Genomic DNA, 15,648 nt, shown 5'->3' on the forward strand with positions numbered 1-15,648 from the left:
TCTGAGCAATTTTGCAAGAACATGCCAGCTAGGCAGGAAGTCCAGTGACTCTAAACCTAGCAGGAGAGGAGGGGGAGTGGCGGAGGGGGGGGGGGGGGGAGGGAGCTGGAGGGGGAGGCCTCCATTAAGGCTAGGCTGAGGACATTAGGCGCTGAGGCACTGGCCTATCTGCTGGTGGTTTGCTGGCGGCCAGCGGTCAATTGCAGGGAGGAGGGCAGGGTGTCTTTTACTGAGACCTTCACTTATCTAGACTTTAACGTGCCAAATAACCTTGAAATTGATGTGTTGCTGGGCACTTTGCTCAGTTGTTGAACCTTGTTTGAGGGTTCTGTATTCACATGGCACCCTAGCTGCTGGAGAGGCATGTGCCACGTGCGTACGTGATGGCCAATCTCCTAGCCAGGGGGGAGGTCAGAACGCTGGGACTGTTTTTGAGCTGTCTGTGGGCATTTTTAAGCGAATAGGGTCAGATATGTGGCACCATATAAAGCAAATGTCACATTGTGATGACACAACAAAAGCTGTGAGACTCGCAGTTTATGAAAACTGCATGTGATATATTTTAAAATAGTTTCTATTTTACAGAATCTTTAATTTTAATTACAGTACAAACTTATTATGAAGGCTTTAAAAGCATATTCTATAGAAAAGCAGAATGCTTGAAGTATAAATAGAACCCATTCAACCGCCATAATTAATATACATAACTTAGGTACTTTTTCACGAGTGCTTGTTTCACAATTCAATTAAGATGACTTAACTGCAATTAATACAACTAGTATTCCTATCTGAATGAAATGAAATACTGACATGTCTTTTTTTTTTAATTTAACTCAACTGCAAAACAGTTGCTTCAAACTTTAATAAATAAGGGAATAACTTTACAAGCTTAATTATAAAATCCACAACAAAATGTAATCTCTAGTTTTGTTACATGTAAAACCGGCCATCAACAGTCCCAGTTGCTCAGCAATTGTTTTCCATTTTTTCTTTAAAATGCCTGGGTTTTCAAAACAAATTACAAGTGAAACGTCACAGGCAAAGTGTTGGTTAAGTCTGAGAACATGTTGAAAAACAATATGAAATTTAGCTTGGTTGAGAATCCTCAAGTTTCCAAAAATCACAAATTAATGAAAAATAGCAGCCTAAGTACTGAACACTGTCTTATAAAGAAAGTTGACGTCAAATTGAAACATCTTGCGCTTTGATAGAAAAATATTTTTCTTTACCTGTAGGATTCAGCAGGAAAATGTAATTTCTTTTACAGAAGTAGTCATGTGGCAATTAACTGACTACAGACCTCATTGATAATATTAGTCGAATACTAAGCCACATCAAGCTTATAAATACAGCTGCGAAGACAAAATACAAGGCAAGATGTCCATCCGTTTTTCTCTTCCCATCTATGAAAAGATTGAAATACAGATTAAAACTGAATTGCACTTATATATTATATACTGTATTAAGGTAAATAGTGCTTTTTCTCAGTAGCGTTTCGCCAGCTACATAAATCGCGCTAAATACAGCACACTGCATGTGTGCCCGCACACCCAAACACCAAGGATGGGTGGGTGGGTGGATGGATGGATGGAATTGGATGGATGGATGAATGAAAGACTTTGTTGAAGCATCAATAGTATTTAACTTAAAAAAAACTAATTGGGTACACTATTTACATATTGATCACATGTGAGTCAAAAGTTCAATAGTTGTAGTTGTTTCCGTAGCTAGGGAATTAATTTTGTGAGTGAGTTTTGTGTGCCCTGAGTTATTAGCTAGGGAGTTAGCGAGTTTTGATCCATGACAATTGTGACAGGTATTCCTCCTAATAGAAAATGTCTTTGAGTTGCCTGGAGGCCAGTTATAACAGTGATATGTATGTATCATCAAAGATTTTGAAAAATGAATTAAAACCCGAAACTTGGCAAAACTTGGCAAATAAGCTATAGCAATGGACAACTTTTTATTTTAAAGTTTGACTTTAAAATGATGATCCAAGCTGCAGTGTAGGACAGTTGATCAACACATTCCAGAAGACAAAACATTATTTTTGTACATGATCTGTACCTGGAAGATTTTCCTTCTCCTGTGAAGGACCTGTGTCAGGACTTGGAGTTGCTGGCAAGCCAAGACTTTGTGATGCCTGTGTAAAGCCAATGCTATTTAAAGGTGAACTCTGACCTACAAATGAAATGTATATTTTAACATTTGTTCTCAGCATGTACTGTATCTATTATTAGTTGAATATTTAGAGTTGAGAAAAGCCAACATGTCCAATTTAAGGTGTTTTGATCCTAATTTACTAGCAATTGGTATAATTATGTTAACTGAGTGCAAGTTTATCAGTGCCCATTTAGATGGGTTTCAGATTACTAATTCTTAATCATTGGTATTTCGTTCAGCAGGTCATTATTTCCTGTCATAAATTAATATATTAGCACAAAAAAATTACTCCCATAAAAATTGGGTGAGGGTGGGTGGCCCACTTCCCAAAATCCTTACCCTATTTATGATCAAAATCTGTGATTTTCCCCACCCAAAAATTTGATACCCTATGTGCCACTGGGCATTGCAGGATTGAGTAAGTGAGTGACCCTTAAATCAAAAACAGTGTTTCATAACTGCCTTATAATTAGTTCCCTAGCTAGTTCAGATCAATGTTAAATTGTCATTTAACATAATCTGTGAAGGGCTTCCTTACTTTAATTGTTGATATTCTTTTTAATAATGATGTAAAAGTAGCTTCTTCTTAAGAACATACCCTTTCAAAACTAAAGTACAAAAACCATACTGTATTTATGACCAAAATCGATAACCTATTGATGACTAAAACAGCTGAAAAACCATACCCTTTAGGACCACACATGCCTATATAACCTATGAAAGGGAGTAGCCACCCCCCCCCCCCACCTCCGAGTGCAGACGTTACGTTGTTGGGGGAATTAGCTGACATGAAGACAAAATGTTAAGAAACGCAACTTATATTCTGAACAATAAACAGGAAGTTCTGACAATACTCGATACTCGTGGAACGCATGAAGAAGATCTCGGTTCTCTCATTCGATCTCAACTTAGTTCCATGTGCTCTGTCACGTGACCTTGTTTGTGTCCCATGATTCCACTACACGAGAGTAATTACTGAATTGTTACCCATGTAAGATCAGTTTATTTTCATTTGGTTACACTGGGACTTGATCAAAGGGACTTACACCTGTTTAAAATATCCCACAAATGTGACAGACAGAGAGAAATAATAGCAATAATGAATTACTCTTTAAATGAAGAAGCCTTGCAACAACATCACAAAGTGGTTTACAGAATGGCCTCAAGTAAGGTAATAAAACATTAAAAACTAAAACTAGGACTAAATTAAGGGAAAAGATTTCATGCTAATTATCTTTAATGGTTAAAATTAGTTTAAATAATAAATATGCACTGCTTGAAATACATGCTATTTTGGAACAATGAATTAAAAATTTTGCTTTGCCAGCAAGCCAATTGCTGCAGCTTTGGTGGATGTTTCTCGTGGACGTAGATTAAATGTCTACTAACCAAGCCAGTTAAAACAAATGCATAAATTGCAGCAAAGTTAAGAGTAGTCAAGACTGTCCCCATTTTCTAGGAGATTAGATTTGCAAATGCATACAAATACTGCATGATCAAGAATATAATACTACCAACTGATGATTAACTGACATATACTTAAGAAAGCAGAAATTTGTTGCCCCACCTGTAGATAATGGAGATTTGGTAAGCCTTTCAGTGGGACTGATCTTTTCTGCGAGAGATTCAAGTATAATTAATATTTAGTCATTATTTTAAAAGCTTTAAGGACTAAACTGCTCACTACAGGCAATTTTTACCCCATCTGTAGATAATGGAGATTAGGGCTAATCTTTTATGCAAGAGATTGATTTTTTTCAATGAAAATTACGAAGAATTGTTGATATTGTGTGACATCGGTAAAAATGTCTATTGGATGCTAATGAATGCTGGGAAATTACAATTATATGTAAACTTTCTGGAAAAAAAAAAAAAAAAAACAACCCACTGAGCTGACTGCAGGATCGATTTACATGTATATATATGCAGATTGGCTGTTTAATGTTCAAGAGACATACTCATGTCACTACAGATATTACCAAGCTAGTAAATGTTACTCGAACAGATATTGCTCTGCTGATTATTGGAACTTACTTGTTTCATTGTACACCAGGCGATAGTGCCCAGCTTCATGTCTTATGACGTTATTTCCTTTCAGGCATCTCACCACCAAATCAACTTTATCAAATAATGGATGGACTGTAGCTGCTTCAGGAATCACAATCTCAAGCTTTAGATGAAGATTGAACTCATCATGGTTTGTACTTGTCCTATTCACAATGCACAGGAAAGAAACCTTTCCTAGCTGAAACTTCTCTTTGGTGTGGTTGGTTATCACCCCAATAATGGAGTCTGTTTTCAATTCTTGTAGAGGGATCGAAGCCAATCTACTAGGAGAAACATTCCCCTCTTTCATCAGAAGCACATGTGCTTCAAGGTGGCCACAATGTGTCTTGGTCAGTGGCGTGTTGCTGCTTATGATCAGAGGGTAATTTGTTCCTTTAGGAACATATATAATTTCATAATCCCGCAATTCTTCTGTAGCTTGACCTGAAAGATATAAAACAGCAAGTTTCAAGCTACAATTTAAGATTCAAATACATGATCAAGACCACAACTGTCTGATGATTTTTTAAATAAAATAAAATAATTGTAATAAAATTTTTTTTTTTTGAAAAAAATTGATTAATTTAAGGCTCAAAAGAGTAGGAATTAACTGTCACCATTCGCCCCACAAATTAGCATATCGTATAGACTGAAAACTAAACCTTAGGCTTGTAAATCTAACACAGTCGAACCTTTACTTACATTGGAAATTGGCCGCTTAATACAAGGCCTTAAAAAAGGTTCGACTTTCTAAAATAACGTACAAAGCTGAAACACTTGTTAGAGGTTAACGATCCTGGTTTGGTTTCAGAGAATTCGTTCGAGACACATGTTACCCGTGTCTTGATGACTCGAAATGCGGGCGCTATCTGGAACCATCACTATGAAATCTAGTCGTTTCCACTGTATATGTCTTATTAAAGTGAATTAAATCTAAACGTCATACATTTTTTTATTTACAGGTAGTCAAGCCAAGCTGTCAAACGTTCCTCGTTTATTTTCACTGGATCAAACTGTTAACCATCACACTCACAAGCTGCAGAACATTCGAATTTCACCTCGCTACACATTCACATGAAGTCAGAGTGAAATTAACGTCCATGGGGAAACGATTGGATGTCTAGGTTAAGGGATGACACTTCATAGAAACGCATACGATTGTGAGGTGAAAAAAGTCACTCGATAAGTTACCAACTGCTGACATAGCTACTATTTCGTCTCATCCTACTTGTAGCTGTTTCAATTCCAGTTGCTACAAACACTTACCTTTAGAGATCAACATCCACGCCATAAGAACCAAAAAACTGGTAAAAACATCTTTGAATTCCCATAATCGCAGGTAGACACGCACTTCGGTGTGCTGCAGGCGCCTGGGTGTGCTGTACTTGTGCAACAATGTTGTCCAATAAAATTTTAGAGTTCCGAGCACGTGTCTGTTAGTGGAACTGAGGGAGGGGGTAGGGGAGCGTGGACCGACAAAGGGGACTTTTGTATACTAATGTATACAAATGTATAAGGTGTATTACATTGTCACGTTGAAGGCAAAATATTTCAGCAAATTGCAACAGGCCACAGTTAACAGCCCTGCAGTAAAGAGAGCGGAAGTGCCCAGTGACCCTACGCGGAGGAGGGGGGGGGGGGGGGTACTGCCATATACGGGCTATACAGGTATGTGCCGCTGTGAAGGGTATGGTTTTCAAGCAGTTTACTCTAGGATAGGGTGTATAAATCAGAGCGTTTGGGCCTAAAATAGGGTATCATTTTTCACAGAACTGACCAGTTGGTTGAAGATTTTATCAAGACTAAGGAAACCAGAAATTGCCTCTCAAAAATACAAAAAAATCAAATCGGCGAGTTTAAATTTACGCAAATCAGCCTCAACAGTGTCGCAAAATTCAGGGTAGCAAAATTCAGCTGAACTAGCTCTGGTATAGGCTAAGTGTTCCAGGGTCCCAGCGGCACATCCCCACCCAGAAATTCCCAAAGTACCTCCCCTCTCCCCCCCCCCCCCCCCCCCCGCCCCGGACCAGTGGCCAAGTCAATAATGAGGGCGACATTAGGGTTTGCGGTATTGCGGTATTCGACAATTTTTCTTGCCGTATTTCGGTAATTTTAATTTTGAATTGCGGTATTGCGGTATTCTCCGAGCCTGCGGGATGCGGTTTTTTAACATTTTGGACGGCATTAAAAATTATCCTCCAAGTTCTTCAACGTTTTCCGACGCCTTTTCCAGTTTCCCATTGGAAAAGGGTAAGTTATTTTTAGCTAATAATTAGCAAACACGCGAATGGATGTTACTTATTTTGCTTATTTCGTCTAAATCGAAAATTACAAATTCCTAGTCGCTATCTCCGTGTTATTTGCTCTAAACGGGACATACAGAGTAGTGGTTTCGGTATGACATTGAATTTTGACCCGGCCGATTGAAGTGTTGCGGTATTTTGTGATGTCATTTGCGACAATGCAGTATTAAAGCCGAATTTTCTTGCGGTGTTCAGAACCCCCATTATGTCCCCCTAAATAATAATCAAAGTGAATTATTCTTACCTGAGGTGAAAATGGATGGTGGTAAGTTACTACTCACTAGAGCGAAGACTACAACGAAACTACGATACAAGAGTCCCATGGACAAACGTTATTTCAGCTTCAGTCACAACTAAATTTAGTCTTAAGATGAGTAGAAACGCAACACTGAACTTGTCTCAGTTAAGCTGGTTAGTTTGAGAACCTCTTGATTCCACATGTAAACAAAGTATTCAAGTAGTTTTGAACAGCAGTTGGTGCAAGAGGATTCAAAAGATATTTCAGCGAGGAGTTCTCGATCGAATTTTTGCAGAGGAGCCTCGAAATCATGACGGCTAAATGAAACACCGGAAAATGCTAATTAAGTATGAGCTTGAACGGTCTTTTTTGAACCTTTTCCTAGAAAGTCACGCTTGACAACCCACTATGCCGTCTAGCCGTTTGCTATTTCAATTCCCTCGATTTGCTTGTGAAACCTTCAATGTTTATGAACTCGGCATGTATTTACCAGGTAGACAACAAAGTAAGCTTAATTATGGAAATTCCAGTTGGTTGAAAATCACTTGTGAGGATCATACAGTAGCCTACGTTCGGCTAAGTTAAGTAAGCTTCAAAGCTTCAGCGGCCATTTTGTATTTATGAGTGTAACACGTTGTCGAAGATCGTTTTTTATCTAGTTATTCGTTCATCTTTGTTGCTTGGATTTCACATGCCGGCTTTCCTACAGTCGGCTTTTCTTCTAAGTGCGGATATCACAGCGAGGAGTTGTGCTCTCACAGGCCAACACTTCACGGTCTGGACCTTTGGTGTTGGTTAATGCGCCACATTGAAACTTAGGAGTCATTATTGACTCTCGGAAGCCAAGATTTTACCGGCTTGAATCTGCTCAGCAGACCTGCTTGAGAATATCTGAGAATATCTGAAAGTGTCTGAACGCATTTGAAAGCCTCTGAACTTATTTGAAAGCAAGAGACTCTCCTGCAGTGCTTGTGTTGCCCTAATGCTGTTGTTGCTGTTGAATCGAATTGGACAAACCATCCACACACAGTACGTTGACAAGAGTCTGCTAGCCCACGATTTCGTCAGAAGTAAGTAATATGGGAATCTCTGTTGGACAATACCGATCGAGAATTGGCGGGTCTAAAATACTGGTAGCTGATCACGGGTAACGGGTAACTGGTAACTGGTAACTGGTAACTGGTAACTGGTAACTGGTAACTGGTAACTGGTAACTGGTAACTGGTAACTGGTAACTGGTAACTGGTAACTGGTAACTGGTAACTGGTAACTGGTAACTGGTAACTGGTAACTGGTAACTGGTAACTGGTAACTGGTAACTGGTAACTGGTAACTGGTAACTGGTAACTGGTAACTGGTAACTGGTAACTGGTAACTGGTAACTGGTAACTGGTAACTGGTAACTGGTAACTGGTAACTGGTAACTGGTAACTGGTAACTGGTAACTGGTAACTGGTAACTGGTAACTGGTAACTGGTAACTGGTAACTGGTAACTGGTAACTGGTAACTGGTAACTGGTAACTGGTAACTGGTAACTGGTAACTGGTAACTGGTAACTGGTAACTGGTAACTGGTAACTGGTAACTGGTAACTGGTAACTGGTAACTGGTAACTGGTAACTGGTAACTGGTAACTGGTAACTGGTAACTGGTAACTGGTAACTGGTAACTGGTAACTGGTAACTGGTAACTGGTAACTGGTAACTGGTAACTGGTAACTGGTAACTGGTAACTGGTAACTGGTAACTGGTAACTGGTAACTGGTAACTGGTAACTGGTAACTGGTAACTGGTAACTGGTAACTGGTAACTGGTAACTGGTAACTGGTAACTGGTAACTGGTAACTGGTAACTGGTAACTGGTAACTGGTAACTGGTAACTGGTAACTGGTAACTGGTAACTGGTAACTGGTAACTGGTAACTGGTAACTGGTAACTGGTAACTGGTAACTGGTAACTGGTAACTGGTAACTGGTAGCTGGTCACTGGTCACTGTTAAGTAATAACTGATAGCTGGTGACTGATGACTGGTCACTGGTCACTGGAATTTGGTTAGGTAGGGGGACCAAAACGCATTAATGCCAATCAATTTACAAAAACTTTAATTCCAACAAAAAAGAATATAAATCAATAAACATTCTCTTTTGCAATTCATAACAATAGACCCCAACCAACCATTGACAGCAATTAATACATGTATCTAAAACGACTTACAAGATATTTTCACATTAACCAGACTATGACCCACAACGTCTGACATTTGGACGTTACTCATCCGACATGCAGATATCCTCTGATTGAGAACACAGCTGGCGAAAACGAACCTAAGATAACTAAAAACGATTGTGTAGTTCACATTATATCTTATTGGGGCTAAGAAATTATTCCGTATAATAGAATCAGTAGTTGATAAACGTCAACCTGTAATTCTATACTAGTTATAAAAAATTGATTAATCTGAAACGTGATCTATTGATTTTGAAATACTTTAACATAAACAGTAAACAAACAAGTAAAACTGAATATGAAATATGACCACCCACTACCTGCCACCCACTACCATTTACCTTTGAATATTAAATTTTGTTGTTGAAAGAATAAGTTGAAAGAGTGACAAAAGAAGGAATCATGGATGAAAATTTAACTTCACTTCACAATGCGCGTGTGGACAAATAATCTTTTCTATAAGTGTACCAAGGTACACTAAGTTTATTGCATCGGTGCTTAGTGTACTGCATCGGTAGTAAGGGACATTTCAGAATATCTAATCTATCAGACACCAGTCACCAGTCACCAGTCAACAGTTACCAGTCAACAATTATCAGTCACCAGTCACCAGTCACCAGTCACCTGCAGTCACCAGTTACCAGTCACCAGTCACCAGTCATCAGTCACCAGTCACCAGTTGCCAGTTACCAGTCACCAGTTACCAGTCACCAGTTACCAGTTACCAGTGACCAGTGACCAGTGACCAGCTAACAGTATTTTAGACCCACCGATCAAGAATTAGCTCTCATGACAATTTCCTTAAAAGAAAAGATGCTTTGTCGCATTTCAAGGATTGTATTTGGAATGTAATGCTAATGATGTTTTACATGAATGCCTTCTATTTACCAACATTGAAACAAGTTGTTGGACAATGCGAAATGTGGAATGAGGTAGTGTTTTGGTTTACCCAATTTATGTACTACAATGTCTACATACCATTGTTGTTAAGGTTGGCAAATGATGTGGAGGAAAATCCAGGGCCTGCAATATTCAATATAGTGGACCCTACAAGAACTGTGTCTGCTGATTTCAGTCAAGGAGATGAAGTATTTGGTGAAAATGCTGGTAAGCAATGTGTAGGAATGTCTCTTACTGCTATTATTTACCATCGATACTTAGAGCACTTTGCTTTACACTGAAGGCATGGAAAACCTTGTATCATATTTACAAATTTCCTCCTTGCAAACTGGGGGTGTACCTTTAGAGATTAAGGGTGTCTTTGTCAGTGACGGTCAAATTGAATGGCCAAGTGTTCATGAAAATCAAAAAAGTGGTGATATGCCTATTGAAGTTAAAGCAGTATGGGCCACATTTCACAGTGCTATAAACTGATTATTTTTCGATATAAATTCAGACAGAATTAAGGACAAAAAATAAAAATTGATACACTGCAGTGATACAAAGAAAGCTTGGTCACAAGGCAACTCTGTACATTGTATACCACTGTCAATATTATGAAAATTAGCCAACATACATTTATAAATTCATATTTGAAACAGGTGACAAGATCGCTTTAGTTTAATCAAAAATCAGCAGTTATAGTAATAATTAGCAATAATTTTCATAATGTGAAGGTGAATTAATCAACATGACACGAGCGTGGGACAAAGAAGAATTCTGGTCCCCGACAGGAATCGAACCCATGACCTCCCGCACACCGGGCGGGCGCTCTATCCGCTGAGCTACGAGAACTCATGGAGAGCAAGGTCATTTAACTGAGTTCATATATGACAGGTGTCCTGCATACTGCTAGGATCAACGCTATCGAAGTCATCGTGAGTAGTGATAAGTTAATAAAGATGGTGAATTTTAAGCTCGGTAATGAAATGTGAAGGTGAATTAATCAACATGACACGAGCGTGGGACAAAGAAAAATTCTGAGTCCCCGACAGGAATCGAACCCATGACCTCCCGAATACCGGGCACATGTCATTACCGAGCTTAAAATTCACCATCTTTATTAACTTATCACTACTCACGATGACTTCGATAGCGTTGATCCTAGCAGTATGCAGGACACCTGCCATATATGAACTCAGTTAAATGACCTTATGGTTTTGCATAACTCTCTCGAATTCTCTCGACCTCCCTCGTGTTTACATGAGGCTATGTAAACACGGAAAAAGTGCTCTAATGCTTTAACTTAAACAGATACGCTTTCAGCTTGTGGGGTCGTGTACCAACTAATTAAAACAAAACGATTACAGTTCAATATCATAAGTCTTACAAAAGTTGTGAAGGTAAAATAATATTTTCATTTCCTTTATCTGTAATTGGTCGTTTGCTGAGCAAACGCACCGCAGGAAAAATATCAGGACCAGGGAAGCAAACACTTAGAACTGTAAAGCGATCGAAGAGGCTGAACACTTTACTTACCTTTAATTAAAGGAGTCTACCGGCGGAGATTGAGAGCAAGAAATACAAACTCGCACTTTTAAGGGATGCAAGGTTTTGGCCTCGCTTCGGTGATCGTGTAGCTCGAGGAGCATCAACCAGAAAACCACAATCAGACCTTTCAAGATTACTCAAGAACAACGCCTTAAGGGGCTATGGTACCCTAAGATATGGCGATGTTCCTGAAAAATTCAATTTCTTGGAAATACAAGATTTAAGACCCTTGAGAACTTGACAAAAACATTTTGAAACGATCTTGCCGAATTTTCTTCTAGGTGAGTGTGAAATTTAAGGAAAGTACACAGTGGTATAAGTTTTTTTCACGTAGCAACGGCCATAGAAACGGCTGTTTATTATAAGAACGTGACCAAAAATATAGATTACTTTTAACATATATGAACGAAACTATTTAGAAAAAAAACTTTAAAGACATGTGCAACTCGATTGGTGTAATTAGTTGTGAAAAGTGTTGCCTCGAATTGCCATCACAGGCTCATTCATTTCCCTTATGAAAAAGAATATTTTCCACAACTGCGGAACAACCATTGCACCCCCTCCCCCGAGATCCAATCTGCTTCCCCTCCCCCCCCCCCCCCCGCTATTTGTGACTTGTTAAATCCTTAATTTTTCGTGAAAGAAACTTAAGGTGCATTTTTCTCACCGGTTTTCTTTTGTACCGACTGTTACTTCCAAATAAAGCCTGTAAAAAGCACTGAAAGTAAGAGTTAACTGTCAAAATTTAGGTTCATTGCACAAAACAAAACAGAAACTTGCACGATGTGCTTATTTGACAGTCAAATCTTGTTATGTAAAAGAGCAGGACGTTTTGGCGTCAATACTATAAAACACCATTCTGAGTAAAACTTTCAAAATTTATTTTCTCTTGTTGAGTGCAATAGCACACAATTGATCTTTCTTCAACATAATTAAACAAACTTTTTGGTCCATTTTACGGTACCATACCACCTTGATCATTTTATTACACATTAAAATTGGTTGGAGGATGACGAAGACCATCAGTCACAAAGAAGAAGTTTTCCAGAACAGATGTCTGCGAAGCATTTTCAACAATTTTTTTCCCAAACTGCGAACTTCACCCAAAAACAAGGACAGAAGCCATCTCACGGCAGGTAGAGCGAAGGCGATAAAATAGATCGGTCATTCAATTTCCTTTGTTCTTGTTCGCTAGGCCTCGCTGCCAAGTTGAAATTTCGAGGAAGAAGAGAAAAAAAATTCACATTTTGGCTAAAACAAGCGGGCCGCCGTATTTTCCACAGATCCCGTGTTGCTGGAAGCTGGAACCTCAAAAGCTTAATACTGATGTTTACAAATATTACGCCATTAACAAATTTCAAGTGTAGCAATACTCTTTGAAAATATCTAATCTTATATTAAGTTAAAAATAAACTCAAACAAATGATGTTAAACAATCAGAAAAAAAAACAACTGAAAACTGAAAAAGTGAATCTCGTATATCCAAATATTTCATTTATGTCTTGATATCATTCTAAATGGGAAGGAATTCCAAAGTGCGTTATACACACTGAGAAAAGCAAGGAACGGAGAATTATACTTATACGTGGTGTCGATCAGAAAGCACTGAAATCACAGGATTCAACCATACAGCAAAGATCTCTCAGATTTCGAATTGACGAGCTACTGAATCAACGTATCGTCAAGACGATCAAATTTACTCACACGTCAGTAAAAAACGAAAGTCACATTAATTAAATTACAACTTTTAACTTTTTTAACCTACAACTTTTTCCTTGTACCTGTCCTTGATCAAGTTTCAAATTTTCCTGTGCCTCACAGGTGTGGTCTCCTTTTCATGTCAAGCAAAAAAAGACAAAATCGAGAGCGTACAAAGGCGAGCAACAAGATGGATTTTGAAAACCAGAGGCCTATTCTAAACGTGCTACTGCCGTGCCGAACCAAATTCAATAATTAAATTCGACTTAAGCACGACAGTAGCGCGACGTTTAAAACCACTCAGTTCGGCAGGCTGAATTGAGTTCGGCACGACTACTTAGCACGGCAGGCCTTGCCGTGCTGCACGGCAGTAGCGCGACTTGACATCAAAGGGCGTGCTCTTGCCGTGCCGAATTGAATGCATGATATGCTGTATCATCTGCCATTACTTTCTAGCATTTCAAATGGTCTGCAGCAGAGCAAACTTTTTCCGATCCTCGGGGCGACTGAATTAAATTCGAAGTTTGAAACCACTGCCGTTTTTTTGTCATGCCACTGTCGGGCCAAATTCAGTCATTTGAGCTTGGCACGGTAGTAGCACTACGTTTGGAGGAGGCCTTAGGGACACCTCCTACAAGTATCGTTACCGATCTGACCGCTACGCTACTACCATAAATTTATTATAGAGAAGTCAAAGACCTAGTGTTTTTTGCAAGGCCCGTTAAGGACTCATAAATTTAAATATTCATGACTACAATACCTTCGTAAGACAGGGGCGTACACGCTTAACGCAAAACCACAGTATTACGCCAAAAACTACTTTGTGTAAAACGATTAAATTTCGGGCTTATTATTTCAATCGACTTGCCCTGTTGCTCCCTTTTCTTGTTTTTCTAGTGTTCAACTTTCAAGACGTTTGTCATCAACTTTTATTTTTCACTGTTAAGTTCTATCTTTGTCATAGACCATCTCTGTACCTGGTCTTCAGTTGGTGACTGCTCCTTCCATAGAAACTATTTTTTCTTATATTTTTCTTATAGTTTTATTATTATTGTAAATAGCTTTTTAATTATATTTTCAATATTATATGCCTTGTCTATAGACAAATGCACTTGCAGCTTGTTTCATGACCACAAGAAAATCCCTTTCACTGAAGTGAATTTGGCTGGGAGCCACCGGTCAAACCAACCATTTTTTACGTGAAGCAATTAATATAAGACCCATTTAAAAAAAAGCCTCGCCGCTTTCGGTAATTTCGTTCACAAAAGGGAGGTCTTAAAAGAAAAAAACGTTCTTGTTAGAACAAAAAAAGTCACGCAATTGTAAAAAAAGAGTTACGCTGGTTACAAGTCAGACCAGGGTAAAGAAAAAGTGTACTGGGCGGAAAAAAAAAGGCGGCGCCAGGGCGATAAAGAGTGCGGCACTAAAAAGAGTGCTCCGTACAAACACCTAGCTGTAAAATGTCACTCTGTTATCGGACGGAATGTGACATGATTGACAGGGAATCATTTTACATTCGGTCTTCGAGAAAACCTGAAAAAGGTCGAGACATTGGGAAACGCACAAGCATGGATCTCTCTCCGTTAAAAATTGTCTTCAACCACATCACTTTCGACGAACAAATTCAAGAGCAGTACCTGTGTGGTGTTTGGTAAGTTAAATCCGAATGGTGCAGGGAGAATGGATAATCGGTGAAATAGAAAACTGAACGCCGATATCCAGTGCTTTCCCGACATTTCATGTTTTCTTTTTTCCTTTTACAGCAGGAATCCGTTGTTAGACGCTGAATTGGTTATACCATGTGGGCATACCTTTTGTGGATTCTGTGTCAACATTTTTAAGTCAGAAAATTCAGGAAAGCAGATAAAATGTGAGAAGTGTCGAGACCCTGTGAAAGCCTTTTGTAAAAACCATTTGGCCAACAATTTTCTGAGTATGGTTGACGGGCAATGTAAATGGTGTCAGGGGACATTCCCGTTACATTCGGCAAGAGATCATATAGAACTTTGTCAAGAAATTGAAATCAGTTGCAAGCAGTGCCGCATCGCCGTAAAACGTAAGGATAGAGACGCCCACAAAGCGACATGCCTAATGGCAGACGTGATGTGTGGATGTGGAATCGTCTTTAGAAGGGCAAACGAAGAAAGCCACAAGGAAACAACTTGCTGTTTGACAGAGGTACCCTGTCCACTTCACTGCGGGAAAAACGTCAAAAGGTGGGTTCAATCTTTATCATGCTCTATTTTCGAGAACACCACTCACAACACTAAAAACTCGAAAATTTTGGTATATTTACAAAACCGCGATGCGAGCGCCTGGTAAATACTATTGCCCGACTCTTTGGCAGGCTTTTGTCACTACGCACAATGTGATTGGCTGCGGCATTTACCAGGACAAGTTATGCCATATCGCGAGGTATTTGGCGTGAATTTCCGTCATGTTGGCGAGAAAATTGCTTGTTTTTCCTGGTGAAAACAGCGTGCAATTTTAACTCTCTAAACTCAAGTCGAACTTAGCCTGCGAGCAGGCTCACCAGTCTGTTGAA

At 39.1% G+C, this 15,648-nt stretch overlaps 2 protein-coding genes and 1 long non-coding RNA gene across 3 annotated transcripts in view; 1 reads left to right on the forward strand and 2 right to left on the reverse strand.

The window, feature by feature from the left end:
- Positions 1-15,648, reverse strand: part of LOC110058200 (uncharacterized) — a 100,987-nt gene that overhangs the window by 59,796 nt on the left and 25,543 nt on the right. The window lies entirely within an intron of this gene.
- On the reverse strand, positions 523-5,797 carry LOC149104088 (uncharacterized). Its single transcript, XM_089273055.1, has 5 exons — positions 5,476-5,797; positions 4,198-4,653; positions 3,731-3,778; positions 2,068-2,181; positions 523-1,403 (listed from the first exon to the last, which is right to left on the reverse strand). The coding sequence occupies exons 1-5, from the start codon at positions 5,498-5,500 to the stop codon at positions 1,285-1,287; spliced, it is 762 nt and encodes a 253-aa protein (XP_089129181.1). The 5' UTR covers positions 5,501-5,797; the 3' UTR covers positions 523-1,284.
- LOC149104089 (uncharacterized) lies at positions 9,459-14,953 on the forward strand. The gene is made up of 2 exons (XR_016201886.1): positions 9,459-10,082; positions 14,867-14,953. It is a non-coding gene; the product is annotated as an uncharacterized LOC149104089 (long non-coding RNA).

Source organism: Orbicella faveolata, unplaced genomic scaffold, assembly GCF_042242905.1.
Source record: "Orbicella faveolata isolate gen_17 unplaced genomic scaffold, um_ofav_v1 contig_35, whole genome shotgun sequence".
Classification (NCBI taxonomy): Eukaryota; Metazoa; Cnidaria; class Anthozoa; order Scleractinia; family Merulinidae; genus Orbicella; species Orbicella faveolata.